General features: G+C 47.1%; 1 protein-coding gene across 1 annotated transcript in view; it reads right to left on the reverse strand.

Moving 5' to 3' along the window:
- LOC135806605 (AP-5 complex subunit beta-1-like) overlaps positions 1-23,162 on the reverse strand; it is a 52,468-nt gene that overhangs the window by 2,831 nt on the left and 26,475 nt on the right. Inside the window, exons 15-34 of the mRNA XM_065320811.1 lie at positions 23,054-23,128; positions 22,337-22,392; positions 21,997-22,081; positions 21,614-21,713; positions 19,992-20,156; positions 18,941-19,088; positions 18,395-18,484; positions 17,960-18,095; positions 17,099-17,234; positions 14,287-14,334; positions 13,480-13,538; positions 8,024-8,093; positions 7,474-7,549; positions 7,118-7,194; positions 6,474-6,553; positions 5,974-6,064; positions 5,518-5,577; positions 4,710-4,773; positions 3,767-3,881; positions 3,182-3,249 (exon numbers count right to left, since the gene is read on the reverse strand). Of these exons, the coding sequence (XP_065176883.1) occupies positions 3,182-3,249; positions 3,767-3,881; positions 4,710-4,773; positions 5,518-5,577; positions 5,974-6,064; positions 6,474-6,553; positions 7,118-7,194; positions 7,474-7,549; positions 8,024-8,093; positions 13,480-13,538; positions 14,287-14,334; positions 17,099-17,234; positions 17,960-18,095; positions 18,395-18,484; positions 18,941-19,088; positions 19,992-20,156; positions 21,614-21,713; positions 21,997-22,081; positions 22,337-22,392; positions 23,054-23,128 (1,799 nt within the window). The remainder of the gene's footprint in view (positions 1-3,181; positions 3,250-3,766; positions 3,882-4,709; positions 4,774-5,517; positions 5,578-5,973; positions 6,065-6,473; positions 6,554-7,117; positions 7,195-7,473; positions 7,550-8,023; positions 8,094-13,479; positions 13,539-14,286; positions 14,335-17,098; positions 17,235-17,959; positions 18,096-18,394; positions 18,485-18,940; positions 19,089-19,991; positions 20,157-21,613; positions 21,714-21,996; positions 22,082-22,336; positions 22,393-23,053; positions 23,129-23,162) is intronic.

Here is a 23,162-nt window from a genome sequence, read left to right on the forward strand (position 1 = left end):
GGGAGCTCTCCAGAGCCAGCGCTCAACCTTTTCTGAATGGACTGTAGTACTGCGAGGCTGTTCAGTTTTCATGACCTGTTTTACACTACTCTTACCAGTACAGTCATGTTTGCATGCGGTTCCTCTCACGCGTCTTTACATTAGTCAGAACTACTGTCGTGGACATGGAAATCCGGTCGCACGTCTAGCGGCCCCAGGGTGCTGGCCGTGGCCCGTGGATAAGCGGTACACACATGCATTTTATGCGCAGTCGCATCGGATCAAGATGTGCTCTGCACCCAGGCCAGGGTTCTGTACGCGCTGAGGGCGCCGGCCCCGGTCAATCGACCGGATTTCCATGTCCACGACAGTAGGAAGACAACACGGCTGACTGTAATGTGGGCTTTGCTCCCCGGCTGTCCGCTTCGGTCGCCCTTGGGACAGGGCAAATTTATGCTTACTAGTATTTATGCATGCTCACACATTTTTAATAAAAAAAACTCAGATGCTCACACATTCTACATTACATTTTACGTGCCTGATACAGGTACGTGGGCTCGGGTGAAACTTCTCTTTTGTGTACTTCTCTTTCGTAAAATTAATGATAAACTACAAATTGGAACGGTTACACCAAAGCGAGCCTTTGGGATGCCCAGCTTCGACCTTGACCGTCCCTGAAGCATGCAATCGGTTACTGCGGGCAAATCCTACGCAAGTGTCAGCCGTGGCTCGTGTGAAAACAAGAATGGTGGCAGCAACCTCACCCTCTCACTGGTGAGAGGACATACAATGTGATATCCCCTGACAGAATCAGTTGTGAGCCTTGATTCCCTGCTTGGGGATATTACATGTGGGACATGCGAGGTGATCACCACAAAGTTAGTCGTTTTCGTGGCAAGGTACCGTTTCCGCCATTACCACCTCCCTCGCATACGTGAAGGACGAGGCGAGCCATATTAGGGTGCAACAAGAAGAGCTTGCCGGTACTACCACAGCACGTCATGTCTTGTCGAAAGAAGCTGGGAATTTAATTTGTGGTGTGACTTCCCCCACCCATGCTGGTCGTGGGGGGGGGGGGGGGGGAGTCATCACCTACCACCAGTGTTTCCAGTGACCCAGACATCGTGTCGGCCATGCCGAGTCCACCGTACACTCGAAAGGCTGGCCGAAAGGCCAAGCCAAGCAACCCGACTGAAAGTTTGTTCGAGCACAACGGACAAGCTAATCAGCAGACTAGCTGGCATGTTGGAGCAAGCAAGCTCGTACGACGGGACACTGAGCATGTAAGTGACACAGTGTGTAATGTCGGTAGAGGTAGCTGAGGTTCTAGATTCCTTCCGAGAAGACTTTCGGAAAGACATACGGTCACTGACGACATCTCTACTTGCTCCGATTGAAACAAGGCTGGACGAGCTCGAGAGCGACATAAAGCAGCTCCGAAATAACAACGTGACACAATTGAAGAATGAGCTAAAGCGCTGGAAATCCACTGCTGATAAGGCCACAGCCAACGTAGGAAATGTTTCCAATGGCGGGAAATCCGCCATTACAGAAGCAGATAGAGCCGCCATCACGGACCTCAGGCGCCAGGTTGACTGCCTCGCCACGCGTCTCGGTGATGTGGCAGAAAGCCACCTTAATAAGGCAGAGATAGCCCATTACGTTGCGACCTCAGTTCGCAAGGAATATGCCAGGTCAAAGACCGAGTGACAATCACGGGCAGACTGCGTGATTCTGCGTGGCCTACCTGAAAAGATGACTGAAGAAGAGCTACCTTTGATTGTTCGAGGACTGGCTCCATCCCGTGACGGGCACATTGAAGTCTGAATTTGAAGTGTGAAGATGCTCCAGCAACCGCATCGTACTTTTCCATTGCTTTTATTGTGCTTCTACTGTGCATAATGCATTGAACAGGATCTGCAGGACTCTCTTCAAGTGACATCCTAGCTGTGCGCTGTACCACTCCACGTGCATCAGTCCCTGCAGGCATTACGTACTGGAAGTAGTACTAGTAAACCGAGATTCATCCATGTCCGAATGTCAACGCAGGGGAAGGGAATGCTCATGCGTCACAAAACTGCAGCACAGTACAAGAACAAGCCTGTGTGTGTGTCAACCACGACCTGACACTGGCGGAGCGGAAGAGAAGACGCGAGGTTTTACCAAAGTGATGAATGTCGCATTGTGCTGATGATTAGCAAACATGATTCACGCTTGCATGACGATGACAGGTTGCATATGTCTACAGGCAGCACAAAGTAGTAAGTTTATGACTGTCCTCAGGCGAGTCCACGATTTGTGCTACGACAGCTTTTACAGGCGCTCCCTCCTTTGTTCTTGACTAGTCGTCTTCTCAGTTCTTTGTTGCAATCTTCAATATTACTTATTCGATCATCACAAAAGACTTGATGATAACACAAAGTGTGTGAAAGTTCGCATTCCAGTTTGTGACCTTGAATGCGAAATTCGTTATGTTAAACCTCCGTAATATTCCTCAGATGTCTTAAGGCCAGCTGTTGCACGTTCCGCACATGAATTGTACATGCTGCTTGTACTTGTCGCATATCTAGTGCCTTGTGCCATCACATGATACTCCACGTATAGCTTACCTGCATACCGTATGACACACGTCCATGATCATCCCCACCTATATAGCCTAGCTTGCCAGCATACCGGTATGCTACGCATCCGCTCGTTCTGCATTCTTCTCTTTGCTTATAGCACATTCCGGCCAGTTTCGATATTCTGGAGATTTGCATTCTCCTTTGTTATTGTTGTTGTTGTTGTCGTTGTAGTGGTGGTGGTGGTCGTCGTCGTTGTCATTATTGTTGTTCTTTCCAATGAGTAATGAACCAAGTCTAAGTCTAACAGTCTCGAAAGTTCAAGGGACAAACTATCAATTTATACTTGAAGTAGTTTCTATACATGTACTGTCGTGGACATGGAAATCCGGTCCAATGACCGGGACCTGCACACTTAGTGCGTACAGAACGTTGCATGTGTGTACCGTATGTGTACTCACGGCTGCATGGCCAGCGCCCTGGGGCTGCATGGCCAGCGCCCTGGGGCTGCATGGCCAGCGCCCTGGGGCTGCTTGACCTCCGACCGGGTCTCCATGTCCACGACAGCACATACATGTACCAGGGGAGTGCAGTCATACATTGTCGGGTGCATATCTTAATACTGTGTCATGATGGCTTACTCATTCACAAGTCCAGTCCACAAGCTTTCAAACAGCAGCTGTCGAGCACACACTTTCTCTTCATCACTCTGAACATGCCATGTACAAAATGACACCAGCATGAAAAGGAGAGAGAGAGAGATAGAGAGAGAGAGGGGGGGGGGGGAGAGAGGATTTAGTCAAGGCAACAGCACACAATACTAAAAGGTTTGCACATGTTCACCTCCAAGACATAGCGTTTACTCACTAGCAATGATGACTATTGACCAGCAGCAACAGGTACATTGATGTTAGACAATATCAGTAAGAGGGGGTAGCAGGCCATCAAGTGGTCACCAAGTATAACACTGTACTTGATGTACTGTAGTATTGTAGTATTGTGGGGGTATGGGTAGGGCCGCTGGGGACACATGGTCACTGTCTACACATGTCACCAACTACTTTCGGGCTGCCCCAACTGGTATTGATCATGTCATTAACACAGAGTGCGGTGTGACATTCACCTCCCTTACACAAACACAGAGTGCGGTGTCATTTACCTCCCTGAGTCCCTGCTTCAATATACTGTATAGCTGTGCATTAAAACACCGACAGGAAGTCACTTACCCATGAACTGGCTGCAGGAGGGAGGTCCAGTGGTAGAAAGAGATCCGAAAAGGAAATGAGTAAATCTGCTAGGTTGGTAGAGAATGTATCTCCACCTTTGCCACTAAATGATGCCCTGAAGAAAGAGAGCAACAAAAGTAGCAGCAGCAGCACCACCAGCACCAACAGCAGCACCAGCACCAGCAGCAGCAAGAGTGTTATCAAAGATGGAGAAATTGTGATACGTTTCTCCAAATGGTTTCCCCTGGTGCTTGATCAGCGAGTAAACAAACCCAGGCTCTAAAGAGAGTATTTAACGTTATCAAGGCAAATAGAACTACATGTACGACCTAGGCCAGGGGTGCTGGACATGCTGTCGGCCAGATAAAGCCTTGAACCCATGAGCTATGGCACATGCTAGTGATAAGCCATCACAGGGTATGTTAGACCTACTTCAAAGTAGATACTGTGTAGGTATAGCGGACTCCACCAAAGAGACAACAAGCGGTGGATGAGTGAGGGAATGAGCGAGAGAGTGGGCGAGTGAGTGAGTGAGCGAGTGGGTGAGTGAGAGTGAGTGAGTGTGTGGGTGAGTGAGAGTGAGTGAGTGTGTGGGTGAGTGAGAAAGTGAGTGAGTGAATGAGAGAGAGAGAGAGAGTGGCTGAGAGAGAGAGAGAGAGAGAGAGAGAGAGAGAGAGAGAGAGAGAGAGAGAGAGAGAGAGAGAGAGAGAGAGAGAGAGAGAGAATGAGACAGAAAGTGAGAGAGCGAGTGGCTGAGAGAGAGAGAGAGAAAGAGAAAGAGAAAGAGAGAGAGAGAGAGAGAGAGAGAGAGAGAGAGAGAGAAAGAGAGAGAGAGAGAGAGAGAAAGAGAGAGAGAGAGAGAGAGAGAGAGAGAGAGAGAGTGGGTGGGTGAGTGAGTAGACGGGATGTGCATGCATGCGTGTCTGTATGGCCAGCACATTACCTGACTGAGAAGAGTGCTGGTACCGGAGACAGTGGACATAGCACTAAGGAGACGGGAGAGCAAGCTGATCATGTCGGACATCACCATCATCACCCAGCACAGGCATGGTGTGGTGTGGTGTAGGAACGACAATAGCAGTAGCAGTGACAGTGACAGTCAACAGCAGTGGTGGTACCAGAACACACACATCACATGCAATGTACACACAACACACGCACAAGCATGCGTTCGCATGCACACACGCACGCACACACGAAAGAAATCACGCATGCACACACACACAACATGCAAGCAAAAGTCAAATAAAAGCATGATCAGAAAGGAATGCACATGCAAGTAGTTGAATAGGTGTGAGTACATGTACATGGTATTCTAGCTTTACTTGCTATACCGCTTGATCATCCTATCAACAAGTAACAACCAGCAATCATTGCAAATTAATCATGGTGAGAAGCATACAGTCCAAATGCTTGATGAAAATACTCAGCAAGCCCATTTGTTAGGGTAAGATAAACAACAAAGTATTCCGGGAAGTACAAGTACAAGGAGCCTGGCATGGCGAGTTGTATGATTGCAAAATGAGTGCACTCCAGCTGGGTATGTAACGTTGTTTGTTAACAAGTTCTTAAGAAAAAAAAGAAATCGTGTTGTATCGGATTTAAGACCAGGGAACCTGTTTATGATGTTAGTGCTTGTGTATTGTACATGTACTTGGAAGTATGCACAGCACAGTACACTGATAGTGTGATGCTGTGGTTAGTGTGGTCTAATAGTGTGGCATTAGAGCACAGTCATGCTACAATAGTACCTGGTGGTGAAGAAACAGGACTGGTGGCTGAGCGGCGCCTCAGGTAGATGACAAGACCGTCTGAGGATACAGCGCACACACATACACACACATCGCGTACACACACACGCACGCCCCCCCCACACACACACACAACACAACACAGGCCACAAACGTTGAGAATGGCACCGAGAATCCGATGGTTTTCTTGGAATTACCCATCCTAGCATCTTGGCCGTGGTCGCACCGATCTCCATTTAGTCATTCAGCCGAAAAAGCGCTTGTGCATACGTGACCATTACCATGGAAATGGCTGAAGAATGTGTCTCGCGCGATAGCTGACTCTCAGCCGTTTTGACACGGCTTGTTTTGGTGTGACGTTGCGGCCTTAAGCACAACACTGCTACCTCCCTGTAACTCTGAACAGGCACTAGCAGACAACACCATGTGTGCATCATTGATAGACCTGTAGCTTACCTTCCACAGGTGCGTAGTTGGCTTGCGTTGTCAGGTGAACACAGATAGCATAAATCTGCTTGAAGTCCGCATTGTACGGGCAGGATTCACTCTAAACACACACGCATACATGTACATACAGTACACATATTATTAGCTATTAAATAAAGCTGCTTTAGACTAATTGGTGAAAAGAACATTATTTTTTGTAGTAGCTGGACAACATTGACAAAGTCATTTTGAACACTCAACTTTGCACTCATACACTCACACCACATTGCTTCATGGGAGAAACGTGTGGGTGTGGATGTGGGTGTGAGTGTGGGTGTGGGTGTGAGCAGTTGTGGATTCCACTGGCCGGCACTGTACAGTCTGTGTAAGAAATCAGGTTTTCACAATTCAGCTCAAACTGCTTCAAGATTCAGAATTCTCTTCGGACCTACATAACAACCATGGCTACTCAGTGAACAGTGAACAGTGAACAGTGAAGTAAATAGTATACAGTTGACTGGTTAGCTTACATAGTGCAAAAAGCATGGCAGGGTGACTTGCATCTGGTGACTGGGCAACTGGACTTGCTGGATGTACCAAGTAAACACATCTAAAGCACAGGTATGCACAAGGACACACACACGCACACACACGCACACACACACACGCACACACACGCACACACACGCACACACACGCACACACACACACGCACACACACGCACACACACGCACACACACGCACACACACGCACACACACACACGCACACACACGCACACACACACACACACACACACACACACACACACACACACACACACACACACACATACTACACTCGTAAAGCCTCCCCAGTCTCACCAAGCCTCCCTCCCCCCCCCCCCCAGTCTCCCCAAACGTCACCAAGCTGTCACTGTAAGCAAGTAGGCAGCTACAACTACAACTATAGCAACAGTGAATACCAGTACTAGTTACTACTGCTACATGGTGTTGGTTACGCACTTGTATACGTTAGACAATACACAGTAATCAGAGCACACAGTAATCAGAGCACACAGTAATCAGAGCACACAGTGTTCGGAGTACTGCACGTGATAAGAATTTGAACAAATGTAAAACAGTTACAAACACCAAGCAAGAAGAAGAGAAGAAGCAACTACTACACACTGTACCTGCGCCATTAACACTGGCCATCGGCTCTGCACGATAGTCTCGATGAGGCAGTTTTGTGATCACATCCTGTGGGATCCTGCACAAAGCAGACATGCAAGCAAGCGTACCCCAGAAACACAACACACATTGAGCTGGTACAATGCACAGACTCGGATAAGACAAAGAGACACACCTGTACCAAAGAATGTCGCACAGCTGTACGACACGCACGCACGCACGCGCGCACGCACGCAGGCACGCACGCAGGCACACACGCAGGCACACACACACACACACACTGCACACACTGCATACACTGCACTGCGCACTAGTGTGCAGTTCACAAACAACGCACATGTAACATTCAATATCATACCTGGTAAGCTTCAACAAACACTCTGATACTGTCTGTACAGGTGTAGCTGGAGGAAAAGACGGTGCTATCAAACCAACTACAAGAACAAACACAAAACACCAGCAGACATGTCCGCACACACACACACACACATATACACACAACACCACACACAATGATCATCTAGACAGTTTATTATCAGTGCACGGCTGCCAAGATTTGCCACGCTGAGGAAGCGGCAAAGAAAACAGGGGACAGTATACCGCCGTCAGCATCTATCAACGCCGCACGCAGGTCCCAATACTAGCACCAAAAACGCACCGGTGATAACCGATAAGCCTGCAGCAGGGCATGCATCCCAGGCAGAATCCCAGTCCGCTGCACCATTGACCAAGAAATGTGGAAATCTGGAAGGTTGTTCTTTACAAAGCTTCCTTGCAGTCGTTGTTCTCCGAAAGAGTTTGTCTTCCTCGACATGTTTTGTTTCTCGCTTACCTGCCGGAACTCTTTGTACAAATAAATATCCTGTTCTTGTGCAATACGTCCATAACACAGGACGGCGGCGGCTTACCTTCAACAAGGCGAGTCAAGCGCTGTGACGCCGATGTATCATCTGATCCCTGCGTTAGTAAGTCCATCAGCTAGTACAGCACACAACATGTAGAAAGCCAGGAACAGGACAGCCACACAAATGTAAGCGTGGATAGCCACATTACTTTCCTGTAGACTGAGTAACTTTACGGTATGTGTACTTAAAGGGACATCGCCAACATTTTCTTTAGCTTATCCGAAGGAGAATCCGCCACTGATTCCAATGAGCTATGCCTCGAGTCAATCAGACAATTGGAACCATGTCAAATTCCATCGAGAATATCTTCCATATATGGAAGTGGGGCATGATGACGTGCGAGTTGATTAGCTCAGTGCTAGCTAGCTGTCACTGAGAAGTACACAGCACAATAGCAAAAAGGAAGAAAACAATTACTTCCTCCGTATACAAAAACTTCGTGACTTTTTTTCAACGGTGTTTTTGAGCAAGAACCTGCTCAACGAACCGCGCCAAAGGCTCTCATCGACAACCCACATTCATGTTGAGGTAGGTTTGGTTGATCCCGAACAGATTCTCCGCGGAAGCCATGCGTGTGAGAACGTTGCCGACAGGAACTCACGAGTCAGATGAAGAAAAACTAACAGTTACTTGCACTAAACTGACACCGTGACGAAGTGGAGCTCGCGGCTAGGCTGGAACACGGAGTCACGCAGCACTCGCTGCCATGAAACTGGCCAGGCTCGTACTTGCGGTGCGCGGCCCCATATGCAACGTGAGAACAGAAATCAGTTCCGCTCGCACGGCAAGATGAAACATTTCAGTCGTCGTGCAACCAGCGCTGACTCCGGTCGGAATGTCGACGACCTGACTTTCTTCGCCTCTCTCCAGTCAGACGTCTTCGTCGTCGTCTAGGGGAATCGCAGAGACCTCCTCGAAGCCGTTGTAGAATGCTGGGAGGATTATCCTGCCGAGAAAATGCGAAACGTGTGGATGTGTTTGAGCGACTCGTTTCACTGCATAATGGAGGTCGCGGGTTGGAACGACTGAATATAGTCGACACCGATTCGTGCACAGCTCTGGCGATGAAGAGGACGTAACCAAAGTCCCGCGTCGGATCATCCCTGCAGCTGAAAAGAATCTGAACGAAATGCGAGCGGATGCAGCGACTGTTGGGGTGGCGGGGTCAGCGTCGTCAGGTGACAATGAAAAGAGCGACGAAGACTCTGAATACACTCAATCTCATTCGTCTGAGTTGCTTTTTTCTTTGTATATAGCTTGTAAACAGGTTAGACAATGCCACGAGGGTTATTCCAAGTCAAAGGGAACAATTCCAGAGCTGTGCGCAGCCTTCAAAAAAAAGTCACGAAGTTTTTGTATACGGAGGAAGTACTTTGAAGCTTTGTTCTTGCTGCCAGCGTGACCTATCTAGATGGAGGAAGCTGGGGAGCAGGCTGAAACTGTGGAGCAGAGTGAAGATGTGGAGCAGGGTGAAGATGTGGAGCAGGGTGAAGTTGTAGAGCAGGATGAAGCTGTGGGGCAGGATGAAGCTATCCAAGAGGAAGAAAATGAATTTTCTGCGCCCGCAGTCATAGGGCCGTTTCGCTTTGAGCCGCAGGGCCCTCCAGAGGTTGCTCAGGCTATAGCTGCTGATGCTGCTGAAGACGATACACACATACCAGATGCAGTCCAGCGAATTGGGCACACGCGATGGTGTGGTTGCCTTTTCTGCAAAACAATGTTGAGGGAGGCAGAGTGCTTTTGTTGCCGCGAAAGCGCAGTGGCACTGGCATTCTCTGAAGGGGAGATGTGCGTGACTCAACATAGAGACTTTGAAGCTGTTGTTCTACGAAAAGCTACTCACAGATTCATGCATGAACAATACACCGCATAACAGAGTCACTAGCTGTAGTGACAACAGAGTTTGTGCCCACAACCTGTACTGGGATAACAGTAATATTCTATGAAGGAGTGCTCTTACAGAAGTTCACCAAGTGATTGAATGCATGTTCAATCGTTCTCTAATGTGTGAAGTCTGCCAACTGTCCACTGTCGTACTGCAGTTGAGCTGCATGGTCTGCGAGCCACGAACTGTCCCGTATACAGTTCAACAAATTTACTCCCCTGTAGATGGTTCAACAAATAGTAGTGTCGGAAAGAGAACGCCTTTTCAGTTTGCCTCGTGGCATGGCAGCGCATCTGTCATGACGTCAGTCTGAGTCATGAATATTGTTTTTCTGTACCGTGCCCACCATGTATTTGTGCCGGTGAATCACTGCGGTTTCACTTGCAACACGTATTTGATCCGATTTCTTGAACGTGGCAATATTGGGTCTTCATGGGCTTTTCAGTGATATTGGATGAGGAACAGTTTTTGGACAAATACATTTTTGGGGGTCCTTCTTCTTCTTCTTGCCAATCCGAAAGGTAGTTCTACTCTTGTTCTCTTTGCCTGGTGATATATCGCGAGGAATTAAAGAATAAATCCAAAATCATTTGGCGACATGGTGCTGTGACCATGGAGAGTTCTAGGAGTAGTAATGATTTAAATTCAACGGGCCAGCCAACAGCGCCAGGCCCACCAAAGGAAACCCAGGAAACACAAGTCAGTGCAGACTTGACCAAACTCCTGCGCGCCCGAGGCAGCGTCAAAGGCCGCGTAACAAGGGTTCGGCGACGTATTGAAAGAGAGCTCGGCTCTACAAAAATTAGTTACGTAGTCTTACAGGAAGAAATCGAAAGAATTCAACCATTTGTTGCAGAAGTGGACCGACTGTCGGAAGAGGTCCGGCAGCACATAGAAACTAGGGGTGAAACGATTAGTTCGAATATTTGAGTATTCGTTCAAAAATTTCAAACGAGCGAGTATTCGAAATTTTGCACTCGATGTTTTTTTTTTTTTTTTAGTATTGGGAAAAGAAGAAGGACAAAATGTTACGAGTTAGGACTAACTGTCCACCAATGTAACCAGATCTTATACAGTCAGCGAGTGCGACAAAATGGCACAAAACTGACAAGGAGTACTGAGATATTCGGCGACCTGACATAACTCGTAACATTTTGTCCTTCTTCTTTTCACAATTATTTAATTGGCTCACCATCCGAGTTACATTTTAGTATTGGCATTGTATTTTTCAAAAACTTTTGTTGTACCGCTGGTCCACTGGTATGCAAGCATTATGCATGGCTTTGAGTCAGTATTTTAAGACTTGGACAATGCGATCACCACGGCAAGTAACGTTCTGAGATATGAAAGTACTGATGAAAATCGTTACTTTACACTCTGTAAAGACGTTGGCGACTTTTGTTCTATGTTCACAGATAATTTCTTCCGAATTGGTCGAGAACTCGCAAATCTAGTGCTTTTGAATTTCGATAAAATACTCGAAATAATCGGATACTCGATCGAATATTATGAACGAGTGATCGATTGGTCAAAATAGATATTCGTTTCACCCCTAATAGAAACCCTAATTGACGACGAGTCGTTTGACGATCAACTACAGGAACTTGATCTATGGGAGGAGAATTTCGATCAGGGGTGCCGCTCCATTACCGATGCTGTGGGTCTGTCAGAGCAGCAGGGCATCATAGGCCCTGGAAAGAAATCCCCACAAGAAATTACTGTACAATGGACCACTTGCCATTTGTACAGATCCACGAAATCCCGTAGAATCCCGTAGACCCGGAAGGGTGTTGAATGTGCAGGACCCTATTGTGTTTTCTGCTATTTCCACTAAGAAATGGGGCCTGAAGGCATTTCATACGAAAACCTTTTTCTGACAAAGATCTAGCTAGTCATTAGTTCTAACCAAAGTGAAGAAGCTGGAAAAGTGATTGCTGGTCATTGAATTATGACGCGAAAATTGGTCAAATGTGCATGCATAGCACACATTCAACACCCTTCCGGGTCTACGGGATTTCGTGGATCTGAACAAATGGCAAGTGGTCCATTAGCAGCGGATGATCAGGGGAGTTTTGCTCCAGCTACAGAGGAAATCAGTGGGCATTGCAGCAGCCCTACCACGTCACCTGGTCACCCATTGGCTGCCAGTTTCACCAGCAAATCAACCAGCAAATCCACAACACCCACAGATGTACTCATCACCACAACCGTAAGCACACCAGGAGCAAGTCCTGAGTTATCCACCACACCACCGCCTAATACACCGTCACCAGCAATCAGCCAAGCGGACTTATTTACTGCTGCTGTGGCCACCGCCGTCACCGCACAAGCAGCCACAGTCGCCACAGCCACCACAGGAGTAAATTCACAAAGCAACGTCCGGGTGAAATTGCCAGCCCTCCAACTCCAACACTTCCATGGTGATATCCTCAAATGGACGGAGTTCTGGCAAGCCGTTGAGCCCACTGTCCATGACAACGCCAAGCTGCCGGACGTCGCAAAATTCACCTACTTCGAAGTACTGTAAATATACAAATTTTCGGCAGCTATTTAATTTCGGCTATATTCGGCACCGACCCAAAACGCCTAAATTAAAACGCCGATGAAATTTTTCACAGCATCTGTCGCACTATACCATGCCCTCTACCCCACGCCGAAAATAAACCGCCGCCGAAATGTCAAAAATCGCGAAGTGCCGAAATTTTGCAGCGCCGAAATTTTGTATATTTACAGTATTTGAAAACCATTCTCGAGGGTGAGGCTGCGAGAGCCGTAGACGGTATACCGATTACGTCAACAAACTACCCTGTTGCTATTTCTGTTCTGAAGGAGAAATTCGGTGGCCTTTCTTCACTTCAGCCATGGCTGCCAGTACATATACTCTGTACAGTGCATTCATGTGCACCCATCAAATTAGTGCATGAATGCTCACATGGAAAACAATACTCTAACCATTGAAAGTTTGAATTGTTCTTTCTTTCAAACACATTCATCCCAGCACTGCCCACAACCCAGTTATAACAAAGTCAATAGAGAGGTTGCGCACAACGAATATTCGTAGCACCGTAACGAATTTTTTTAACGAAAAAACTTAACGAATAGTCGTAATTCGTGAGGTTGGGCACAACGTGTGAACCTTTTCGCAGTAGACATTCCAGTACGTGTCAGGGTCACTCTCGTAGTACCAAGAGAGTTGTAAAATATCAGTATTTAGTACTCCACGTAACGAAAAACAATTTCGTAGATCTGCTCTGTTTCGGTCGCGCTTGGACGAATCTTCGCAGCAGCTTTCGTTACTCGAACCCAGACGGTAAAGACCTTACCAATTTTCGTTGTGCTCAACCTCTCTACTACTTGCTACTGTATTTCCCCGATTATTAGTTGCAGCCCCATTTTCAGGCGTGAGCCAGATATTGTGTCAATCGTCACATGAGTAGGATGTCACACTGGATTGTAAGTCGCACCCACTTCTTTGCCCTTGAAGATAAGTGTAAAGGGTGCAACCTCTCTATTCGGGGGAAATGCTGTACTTAGTGACACTAGAGTCTAGATGGGTAGCGGGGCAGTCACATACCTTGCTGCTAGATACTGATGTGACCAGGCTGTAGAATAGACGTGCTCGGTCCCGGATGTCTACAAACACAGCATACACACACAGAGTAGCAAAGAGAGCAGATACAGTAGCGGGTAGGAATACAACGCCAGCAATACACCAGCAATACACCAGGCAATACACCAGCAATACAGCAGGCAAAGGAATAAAGCAGCCAAGAGCACTTCAAATAACCAGGGCTCAGAGCATATACACAGCATGATCATACACACAGCTGAGAGCACGCACACACACACACACACGCACGCACACACACACACACACACACACACACACACACACACACACACACACACACACACACACACACACACACAACATGATCATACACACAGCTGAGAGCACGCGCACACACACACACGCACGCACGCACGCACACACACACACACAACATGATCATACACACAGCTGAGAGCACGCGCACACACACACGCACGCACGCACGCACGCACGCACACACACACAACATGATCATACACACAGCTGAGAGCACGCGCACACACACACGCACGCACGCACGCACACACACACACACAACATGATCATACACACAGCTGAGAGCACGCACGCACACACACACACACACACACACAACATGATCATACACACAGCTGAGAGCACGCACGCACACACACACACACACACACAACATGATTATACACACAGCTGAGAGCACACACACACACATGATTATACATCCAGTAAGAGAACTTCACTGTTTGTAGAGTGTATCGGCGTAAAGCATGCGCCAACAACACCTCCACTTACCGACATCATTGTACTGAGCGGACAACAGAATGAGCAGGTTGCAAACATCTTCATCCACGACCAGCAACAGCAACGATGTGAGCAGCAACAGCAAAACCAACAACACAGTGACACAGTCTGTTTGTACAAGTACATTTAAAATCAGGTACACAGAGCAGACTGAGACCCCTGAAGCCCAACACCACACCCTGGCTATACACAGCACCATTCCTTTTTTCTTTTCTTTTTAAACTATGAATGATTACTTACTACTCTGGTGTGGTTTGAAATTTTTATGCTCCGAGGATTAGACTCGAGGTGCGCCTTTCTCCAGAACTACCCCTCCCCATAATTGCTTAGAACCGTTAGGTACCTCCTCCCGTAGTACAACGTTTTCCAAGCTGGCCTGCATGCACCCTCGTACTCACCTTTTGTCTCCTTTCGTCACCTTTTGTTCCATTGGCCTGGGTAGCTACTCGCGTGCCCATAATTGCCATAGCTACCCAGGCCCTTTATCTTGTCTCTCTCTCTCTCATCTCTCTCTCTCTCTCTCTCTCTCTCTCTCTCTCTCTCTCTTCCACAATGTAGTCGTTCCGTTCGTCTTTGTCCGAGTCTCTTCGTCTTCCCTAATAAATGTTGTTCCCACCTAACCTGTTCCCGTTGTCCGTTGTGTCTGGAGAATATTCGTCCACTTCGTATTCAACAATGGCGCCCAACGTGGGGCTCGAACCCACGACCCTGAGATTAAGAGTCTCATGCTTTACCGACTAATACATGTTGTTCCCACCTAACCTGTTCCCGTTGTCCGTTGTGTCTGGAGAGTATTCGTCACTTCGTACTCAACAGAACTAATAGAAGTGACCGACGGTACCAATGGCGACAAATGAAGGCATGGACCTGGCTTTGGTTGAGTATGAGGAGCTCATCAAGATGGGCGAACAAAAGTCTGTGGACAAAGCTTCGAGCCTCTCCCGGCCCGATCTGGTGAGCGAGCTGAGGAAGTATGGAGTGGGCGTGCTGGTGCAAATGAGTTCGGTCCTTACATCGGAGCTCCAACTTGCAATCGTAAGCCTTACCGACTCAATTAGCAGCACGTCACAGGAAATTGTCTCCTTGAGACAGGATAGAGCTGATAAAATCCTGAGTTTGGAATTAGAAGTACAGCAACTCAGGCGGGAAGTTCAGGGGCTTCATCGACCGGAAATCCATACACAACCTCTCGTACAAGAAGCACAGTAAAATTTAGCAATGTCTGGTGGGAAGTTGTACAGCACCGCCATAGGAGACTTGAATTCCCCATGTGCACGTACACATGTTTCCTCTGGCCATGGCCTTATGCAGTATACGCAGGGTAGTACGGGTTCTAGTGCTCACCATATGACCAAGTTCTCGACTCCAATTTCTGGCCAGTCACTATCCAGTACACGGTGCGAAAGTGGCGCAATGTGTTCGGATTGGCAGTTCAGTCTGGAGTTCCCCAAAGCTCCATTCTGGGGCCACTCCTCTTTGTTGTGTATGTCAATGATCTTGCTCAGCTTCCCCATACCTCACTGTATGCAGACAATACTGCTCTTCATGTTTCAGCACCGACCCTACCGGCAGCGGGCACGGAGTTGCAGTATGGTGTCAATGCAGTTATCCGCTGGATGCTTCAGTGGAAGCCAAAACCCAACGCTGCCAAACCTGCCGCCCTGTGCATTCCTGCGCGTCCCTCTTCTGACATATCTTTACTCAACACGTCTCCATTCACCTTCCCCTATGACTCATCTACTCCCCTCTCTATAGTCAAGCAGCACAAACACCTCGGTGTTATTCTTGATCAGGACCTGTCTTGGAAACCCCACCTTACCTATCTAGAAAAACGTGTTAGCCTGCTAGTGGTGTTCTTTATTCTCATATACCACACTTGCACCATGACTGCTGCATTGCATTCTATAAAGCTTATGTTACAGTTTTACCTATTTTTTCGATTACTGCTCAGTCGTATGGATCGGTGTATCTTTGGCATTCATGAATCGAATGGAGATTACCCATTGCCGCATTATCAGGATCATTTCCGACTTCACCATATTATGACATCGTCCACGGCTGTCTATTTAGTTGCTTCCACAACCACAATTGTACAGCGGCTTTAATAAACTATCTGCTTGCAAGTATATCCACATGACTCGCCTCACTCTTGCTCCACCACAGGCAATGGAACACCTTAACTGATTCAATGAATCTTAAATTACCTCTTTTTCTTGCATATCAATACTGGGCCCAATTATCTCTTTTTCTTGCATATCAATACTGGGCCCAATTACCTCAAGCTGTGAAGTCATGTAATAAGTACAAAGATTTCCAATCAGTAGTGTCTGTCACCCCCCCCCCCCCCCCCCCCCCCCCTCTGTTCATATTAACCCCAATTCTATTAATATATTTTCTCTTCTTGAACTTTCTTCTGCTATACCATGGCTGGTTATAATCGCCCACATCATATTTGAAGAAGAGGTTGGTGCAACTTCGGCGATAACTGGGGAATTGTGTGTTGCTCCCTACATGGGAGCTCATAATCCTCCTCAGCCTACTCAAGCTCAACTGATGAGGGGTTAATTCCCCGAAGCACTGTGTATTGAGCAGGGAGTGGTGCTTTCTTTCAGGTTTGCCGAGTAGACAGTTTGATGGACTTCTCGTGTGCTCTGGATGGCAGTCGTGAGTCAGTCAAGTGAGAATTTAAGTCGGCAGGAAAAGCGCGAGCTCCCATGTAGGGAGCAACACACAATTCCACATCATATTTACAGTGGCTAACGCCACATGACTGTGCGTAATAGTAATACAAATAATAACTAACCTTTGTACAATGAGCTACTGGAGTGATGTTGCAGTGCTGAGCTGCAGATTGATAGGATCTTGTTGCCAATAGACCACTGTCCTTGCTGACAGAGACTGGACGAGTGCAGTACACGGAGTAGATAGGATAAGATGGACTGCAGCAACACAAACAGCACACACATACACATACAACGCACACAAAACACACTGTACATTAGCAGACTACTTTTTGAATCCGTCAGTAGCTTGAAGTCAATCAACTTTACCCTTCACAATAGTCATTAACATCAGTGAGAGTGGATTGTTGATTCCAAACTCCCAAGCGGAAAAGAGAAACACTATTACTCTATTATTTCTGCGTTGACAATCCCATTTGACATTCACCACCAGCATTGCGCTGTGCGGTCGACCACATGCATACACCCTCTGGTTACTCTATTGTTATCAAGAATATCTTTATACCATTCACCTGGCTACAAGTACTAGCACAAAGGCAACCCAGTGCAAGTGAGTGCAGCAAACACACAGGTCTCTTACTGCCTTTCTGCCAACAACAAACATGCTGACACAATGTTACACAACAACAGCAACGACAACGACAACAACAACCACGACAACAACAACAACGACAACAACCACGACAACAACAACGACAACAACCACGACAACAACCACGACAACAACAACAACAACAACAACAACAACAACAACAACAACAACAACAACAACGACAACAACCACGACAACAACAACAACAACAACAACAACAACAACAACAACAACAACAACAACAACAACAACAACAACAACAACAACAACAACAACAACAACATTTATCGTGAGAATAAAGATTTGAAACAACACTGCATAGTTGACTTACCGATGGATCGACACGTGCCTCACAGGCTACCTGCTGCAGCAGAGTGAGATGGTATGGTAGCTGTTTGACCAATGCATCAGTGTCAATAGAAACAGTCTGCTCTCCAAGTGCTTGCAGCATCATCAACGGTAAGGGACTGTGGTGACAGCATAACGTTACAATGTGCACACAGAGCACAAAGTGAAACCAAACTTGATAATTGTTATTGATCTTGCAACAGATAAGTAGATTCGCACAGTCAGGCGATGGCTACTACACTGCAAACACCAAACAACGATGACGACAATGACGGTTTTAAAAGACGAAATCCTCTCCAACAGCACTATCCCCATCAAAGACAATGTGATACAGGAAATACTGTCAGAAAGCAGTGACAGCAAGCCACGACAGATAGCAAAGGAAGCAATGGATTCAGTAGCAGCAGGTCACGCTCACCTATCAGGGTGTGACTTGCGTACACACTCCAGGAAGTCTATAGTGTGCGCTGTGTAGCATGGGTGTCGAGTCACAGTGCCCACCAGCAGCCTGCATATCACAATACAACAGAATACACAAGACAAGAAAATAAACTCAAACTATGCAATGATGCAGCACCGACTATAAAAGGGGAAGCTGCCAATGACAATCAGCACTAAGTGAATACTATCAACACAGCATTTGGGTTATTTGGTTTACTAAGATATTGAGGCTCTGCTGGCAAGGCATGGCTGGTATAACTCATCTAGTCTCTATCCCTACTTCAGTACCTTTCACTCCCACTCTATAGCAGGTATTAGTGTTAGTTTGCAACACATTTCTTGAGTTCAAATACCACGGAAGCACACTGCAAGATACTACTCTTCTATGTTATTCAAAAGAAAAACTGCGGAAGCCTTGGGTCTAGCTGCAGAACAGATAGTAAGCTGTTCAAACAGGCTCAAGACTGAGATTACAAGCAAGGCAACAGGTTATATACTGACTGGTACATGCTGTCAGTCTCACCTGTAGATATCCTCAGCCATGGAGGTCTGGCCATGGCGCTTGTACAGCGCAAACATGAGATGATAGAGTGCCACAGCCACACTGCCACGCACACCGTACTGGAGAGGTTTGTGAAGGCATTCCAACAACACCATCAAATCCAGTTTGCCTAAGAACAGAATGCAACAACCACACAGCATGAAGCCTACAGTACACATGTCATAGGTCACAGCACACAGCATGCAGTAGACACACACTCAGCACTGCACACAAAGCTGCTCCAAATGAGTACATATGTACATGTAGTTCAGTACATGTCTGCAAACTGTCCCTAAGCTAAGCTAGTGACTAGAGTGATCACGCCCAATTACGACATGATCTTGTTGTCAACCCAAAGGCAATGACAAAGGCAGTGACAATGACTCAACTGGTCTTTCTTAGAGACAGGTGAGGCATTGCTTGAATAATATTCAACTAATACTTGACTGCAATAAGACTACATGCATAGTCTGGTACATAGTACGTAGTACAGTAGCAATAGACCATTACATGTACAGTGCGTATCGGTTATAGCGTGGTCGTGGAAAATAATATACTGCTTACAAGAATGAACTCTCATGTTTTCATAATCATAACATGGGTTTCAAGTGCACATTTATTCTTACAAGCAATTTTATCGTACAGTAGAATATATCGGTCCTAAGAATGGACTTTGTGTAGCGAAACATACCAGATTAGTACAAAGTGGATCGCCTGTAGTAATAACATCTGTTCAATGCAGTTCTCATCTGACTCGCTTTGCGTCGTAGTGCTGCAGGTTCAACTGTTGTGGTCATGTAACTTATGTTGCATAGCCACACCGTAATCCTACTGACTATGACCAGTCGCATGCACAGTAGCACTATGTTGCATACACAGTGGCACTATGTTGCATGTACGATGATCTTCCTGCCTCTGTGCACATGCATATGATATGTCACACTTGATTTATCGTGTGTAAGAAATATCGGAAATAAGAATAGAAAGTCGTTTTTCAAACACCCGAGCTATAACCGATACCTACTGTACTAACCAAAGACAGGCCGAGACAGCAACGTTCCTCTGCTGTCATCCATTGATGCTGTACTGCTCTTAGCGTCAGCATTATAACCAGTACCACCACCACCACCACCATTGTGACTACTGCAGTCAGCCAGGTGTAATAGGCTTAAGCTGTCCAGTTTGATGTGCATCAGTGCTGTGTAGGCATGCGGACACACACAGACACACACAGACACACACATGCACACACGCACACACACACACAAATGACGGCTTTGAGCAGCAAAGCCAAGTTAGCCCACGCATGCACGTGTTTTGTCACGGGTTCGTCACGCGGCACATGAATAAAAAATATTTTTTCCAAAAATGGTGGATGAAAAAATAAATCTTGCGTGGCCGCTTTGCCCTGCCTCGTGTCAGCAAAGCAACTTCCTTGTCAACAATTTCTGTCATCCAGTTAGTCAAAGTGACTCAAGGTTGTGTTTTCTCCCCTCCCTCCCACCCTTTGGGCGTCTTTGACACGTTGGTATCTTGTGCCACGTGACGAGGCCCCAATGAGGGTCAAATGCATTTGCCTCTCAGTGTTGTGCTGTACTGTCTCAGTGTTGTGACACCTGTATGTTGTTGTGTGGTTGACCCGCCGGTTTGAGGCATGGGTGGTCAACTGTGTATGTTGTATCGGTGTGCTCCCGTTTGAAGTTGCCGGGCCACCATGTGGTTGACCCGCCGGTTTGAGGCATGGGTGGTCAACTGTGTCTGTTGTATCGGTGTGCTCCCGTTTGAAGTTGCCGGGCCACCATGTGGTTGACCCGCCGGTTTGAGGCATGGGTGGTCAACTGTGTCTGTTGTATCGGTGTGTTCCCGTTTGAAGTTGCCGGGCCACCATGTGGTTGACCCACCGGTTTGAGGCATGGGTGGTCAACCGTGTATGTGTATCATTGAAGTTGCAATACGTACATTGCTGTGACTCGCCCGATTGCTGTTGCCGGGCACCTACGCATTTATTTGCCTACTTGTGAAGAGATATCTCTTCTGGTTTATCGCATAATTCTTGGCTCAATGTTATCCACGGTGTCGCTCGATGCAAAGTCTCGTAAATATTTATCAGACAAAATTGAAAGAAAAAAAACTATGGCAAACCCCACTTCCTTGTATTCTATCTGCTTGGTGTACATGTGTCCACGTTTTGTACGTTTGGCACGCACATGCGTGCGTGTGTATGTGAGAGCGTGTCTGGATAAATGTGCATATTGATGTTTTGTTCGTTTTAAGTTTTATTGTGTGTATGCGTGCATGCATGTGGGTTAAGGTAACATTACTGGAATCACATACCCTTCTCTTTTCGCAGGCAGTACACAAACATTAGCACCGACGGATCACTGACATAACTGAACATACTTTATATCGGAGAGACTTGTGTGCAAATAACATGTACTGGGACCAATGAGTAAGACAGATGGAGCACACCTAGCACACCTAGCACACCAGACATGCATGCTACTTGACATTGTATGTATGTATCAGCAGTTAGTCAGCTGACAGCCACAAATGAGACTACAGTCGGGACATGACTGTGTGCGTGCGTGTAAGTGTGACAGCAGTACTAGAGGTAGGCATGTGACACTAGGGTGGGCACCGTGCATGGTAACTGACCATCACTGTCAAACACTGTCGGATAGATATGCTGACGGCATACAGCATCCAAAGCCGAGTTGAAGCAATCCTCTGTTGGCACGACAGTTTGCCCAAGACCCTGCAGAAGCAGCAGCAGCAGCAGCAGCACCAAAGATAGCAGATAACAATGTACATACACATCAGAACGATGCAGCAAGCAATATAGCACAGGATGATCAGGTAGATATCTCTATTGCATGTAGATTTAGTTGGATAAGAGACAAAGAGTAAACAGTGCATCTCCTCCAGCCTCATAACAGCTATATCAACATTAGGCCTTGGTCAGGTGATTTAGCTGCGGGCAGGTAAGTAAGGATACATATAGACAAAGTCACAGTGCCTTTAGCTATACATGTACTCACAACATAGGGATAGCGATGCAGGAACGAAAACGCAACAAGGCGCTGGTCATTAGGAACACCGGGATGGTTTGCAAAGATCAGAAGCCTGAACCACAGCACACACAACACACACATGAACAAAGGTAGCAAATGTGGGAATCCTGTAAGAAACACATACATGAAGTGTTGATACAAAGAGCTCTAGTATTACAACAGCTGTGATCTGTGGACACATCCCTATGGAACTAGCCAGGTAAGTAACACTGACTAACGTAGCATACCGACACGCATGTTATACGTTGGTGTAGTCATGAATAATTAATTCAGTAATCCAGTCAATGGTGGTTGTGAGCAGCCTCACCGGTGTAACAGCAGGTCCTCTTCCTCAGGCTCCAAGAACTCAGTGGGGAATTTCATCTGCATGCACATGATACAAGAAAAGAAGATGCACATGTCACAAGGCTATATATGTCCGTTGCATCAGCAAATGGCTATATGTCTGTAGCATCAGGAAATGGCTACTCAATGCACACAGCTGTTTTGTTCTATTCGCTACAAGCACTGAAGAAGGGGTACATGGATGCAGCTAATGGGGTTTCACGGCACTTGTGCCAGTGGTTGTGAGACTTATCCACTCACCCCCACCGTTTGGCGCTGCATCTGCCGCTAGGGTTTACCGGGTGTTAGCGGCCGTCGTGAGTTCTCTTCGGGAACGGACACGATAATTCACCTACTTTACTGAAGATAGCATACGCCACCTCCTTACACCCACCTCCTCACCTCCCCACCTCCTCACACCCACCTCCTCACACTCACCTCCTCACACTCACCTCCTCACACCCACCTCCTCACACCCACCTCCTCACACCCACCTCCTCACACCCACCTCCTCACACCCACCCACACACCCACATGCATGTGCACCCCCTCCTCCCCAGGTATGCATGCACGTGCACACCCACTCACCCACACATGCACATAAGCTACATACTTACAGTAGGCCAGCACAGTTAGTTGCAAGTAAGAAAGTCAATGCAGCAGCACTCGACTCAAGAGGGTATCATACAACATCTCCTACCTTCAACAATAGAGCAAGATGTAGGAACGGCAGGGAGGCAGTGGCCAGATTGCTTAGTAGCTCGTTTTTGAATGTCTACATTGCACACACACAGACACAGACACACGCA

Source organism: Sycon ciliatum, chromosome 1, assembly GCF_964019385.1.
Source record: "Sycon ciliatum chromosome 1, ocSycCili1.1, whole genome shotgun sequence".
NCBI classification, from domain to species: domain Eukaryota; kingdom Metazoa; phylum Porifera; class Calcarea; order Leucosolenida; family Sycettidae; genus Sycon; species Sycon ciliatum.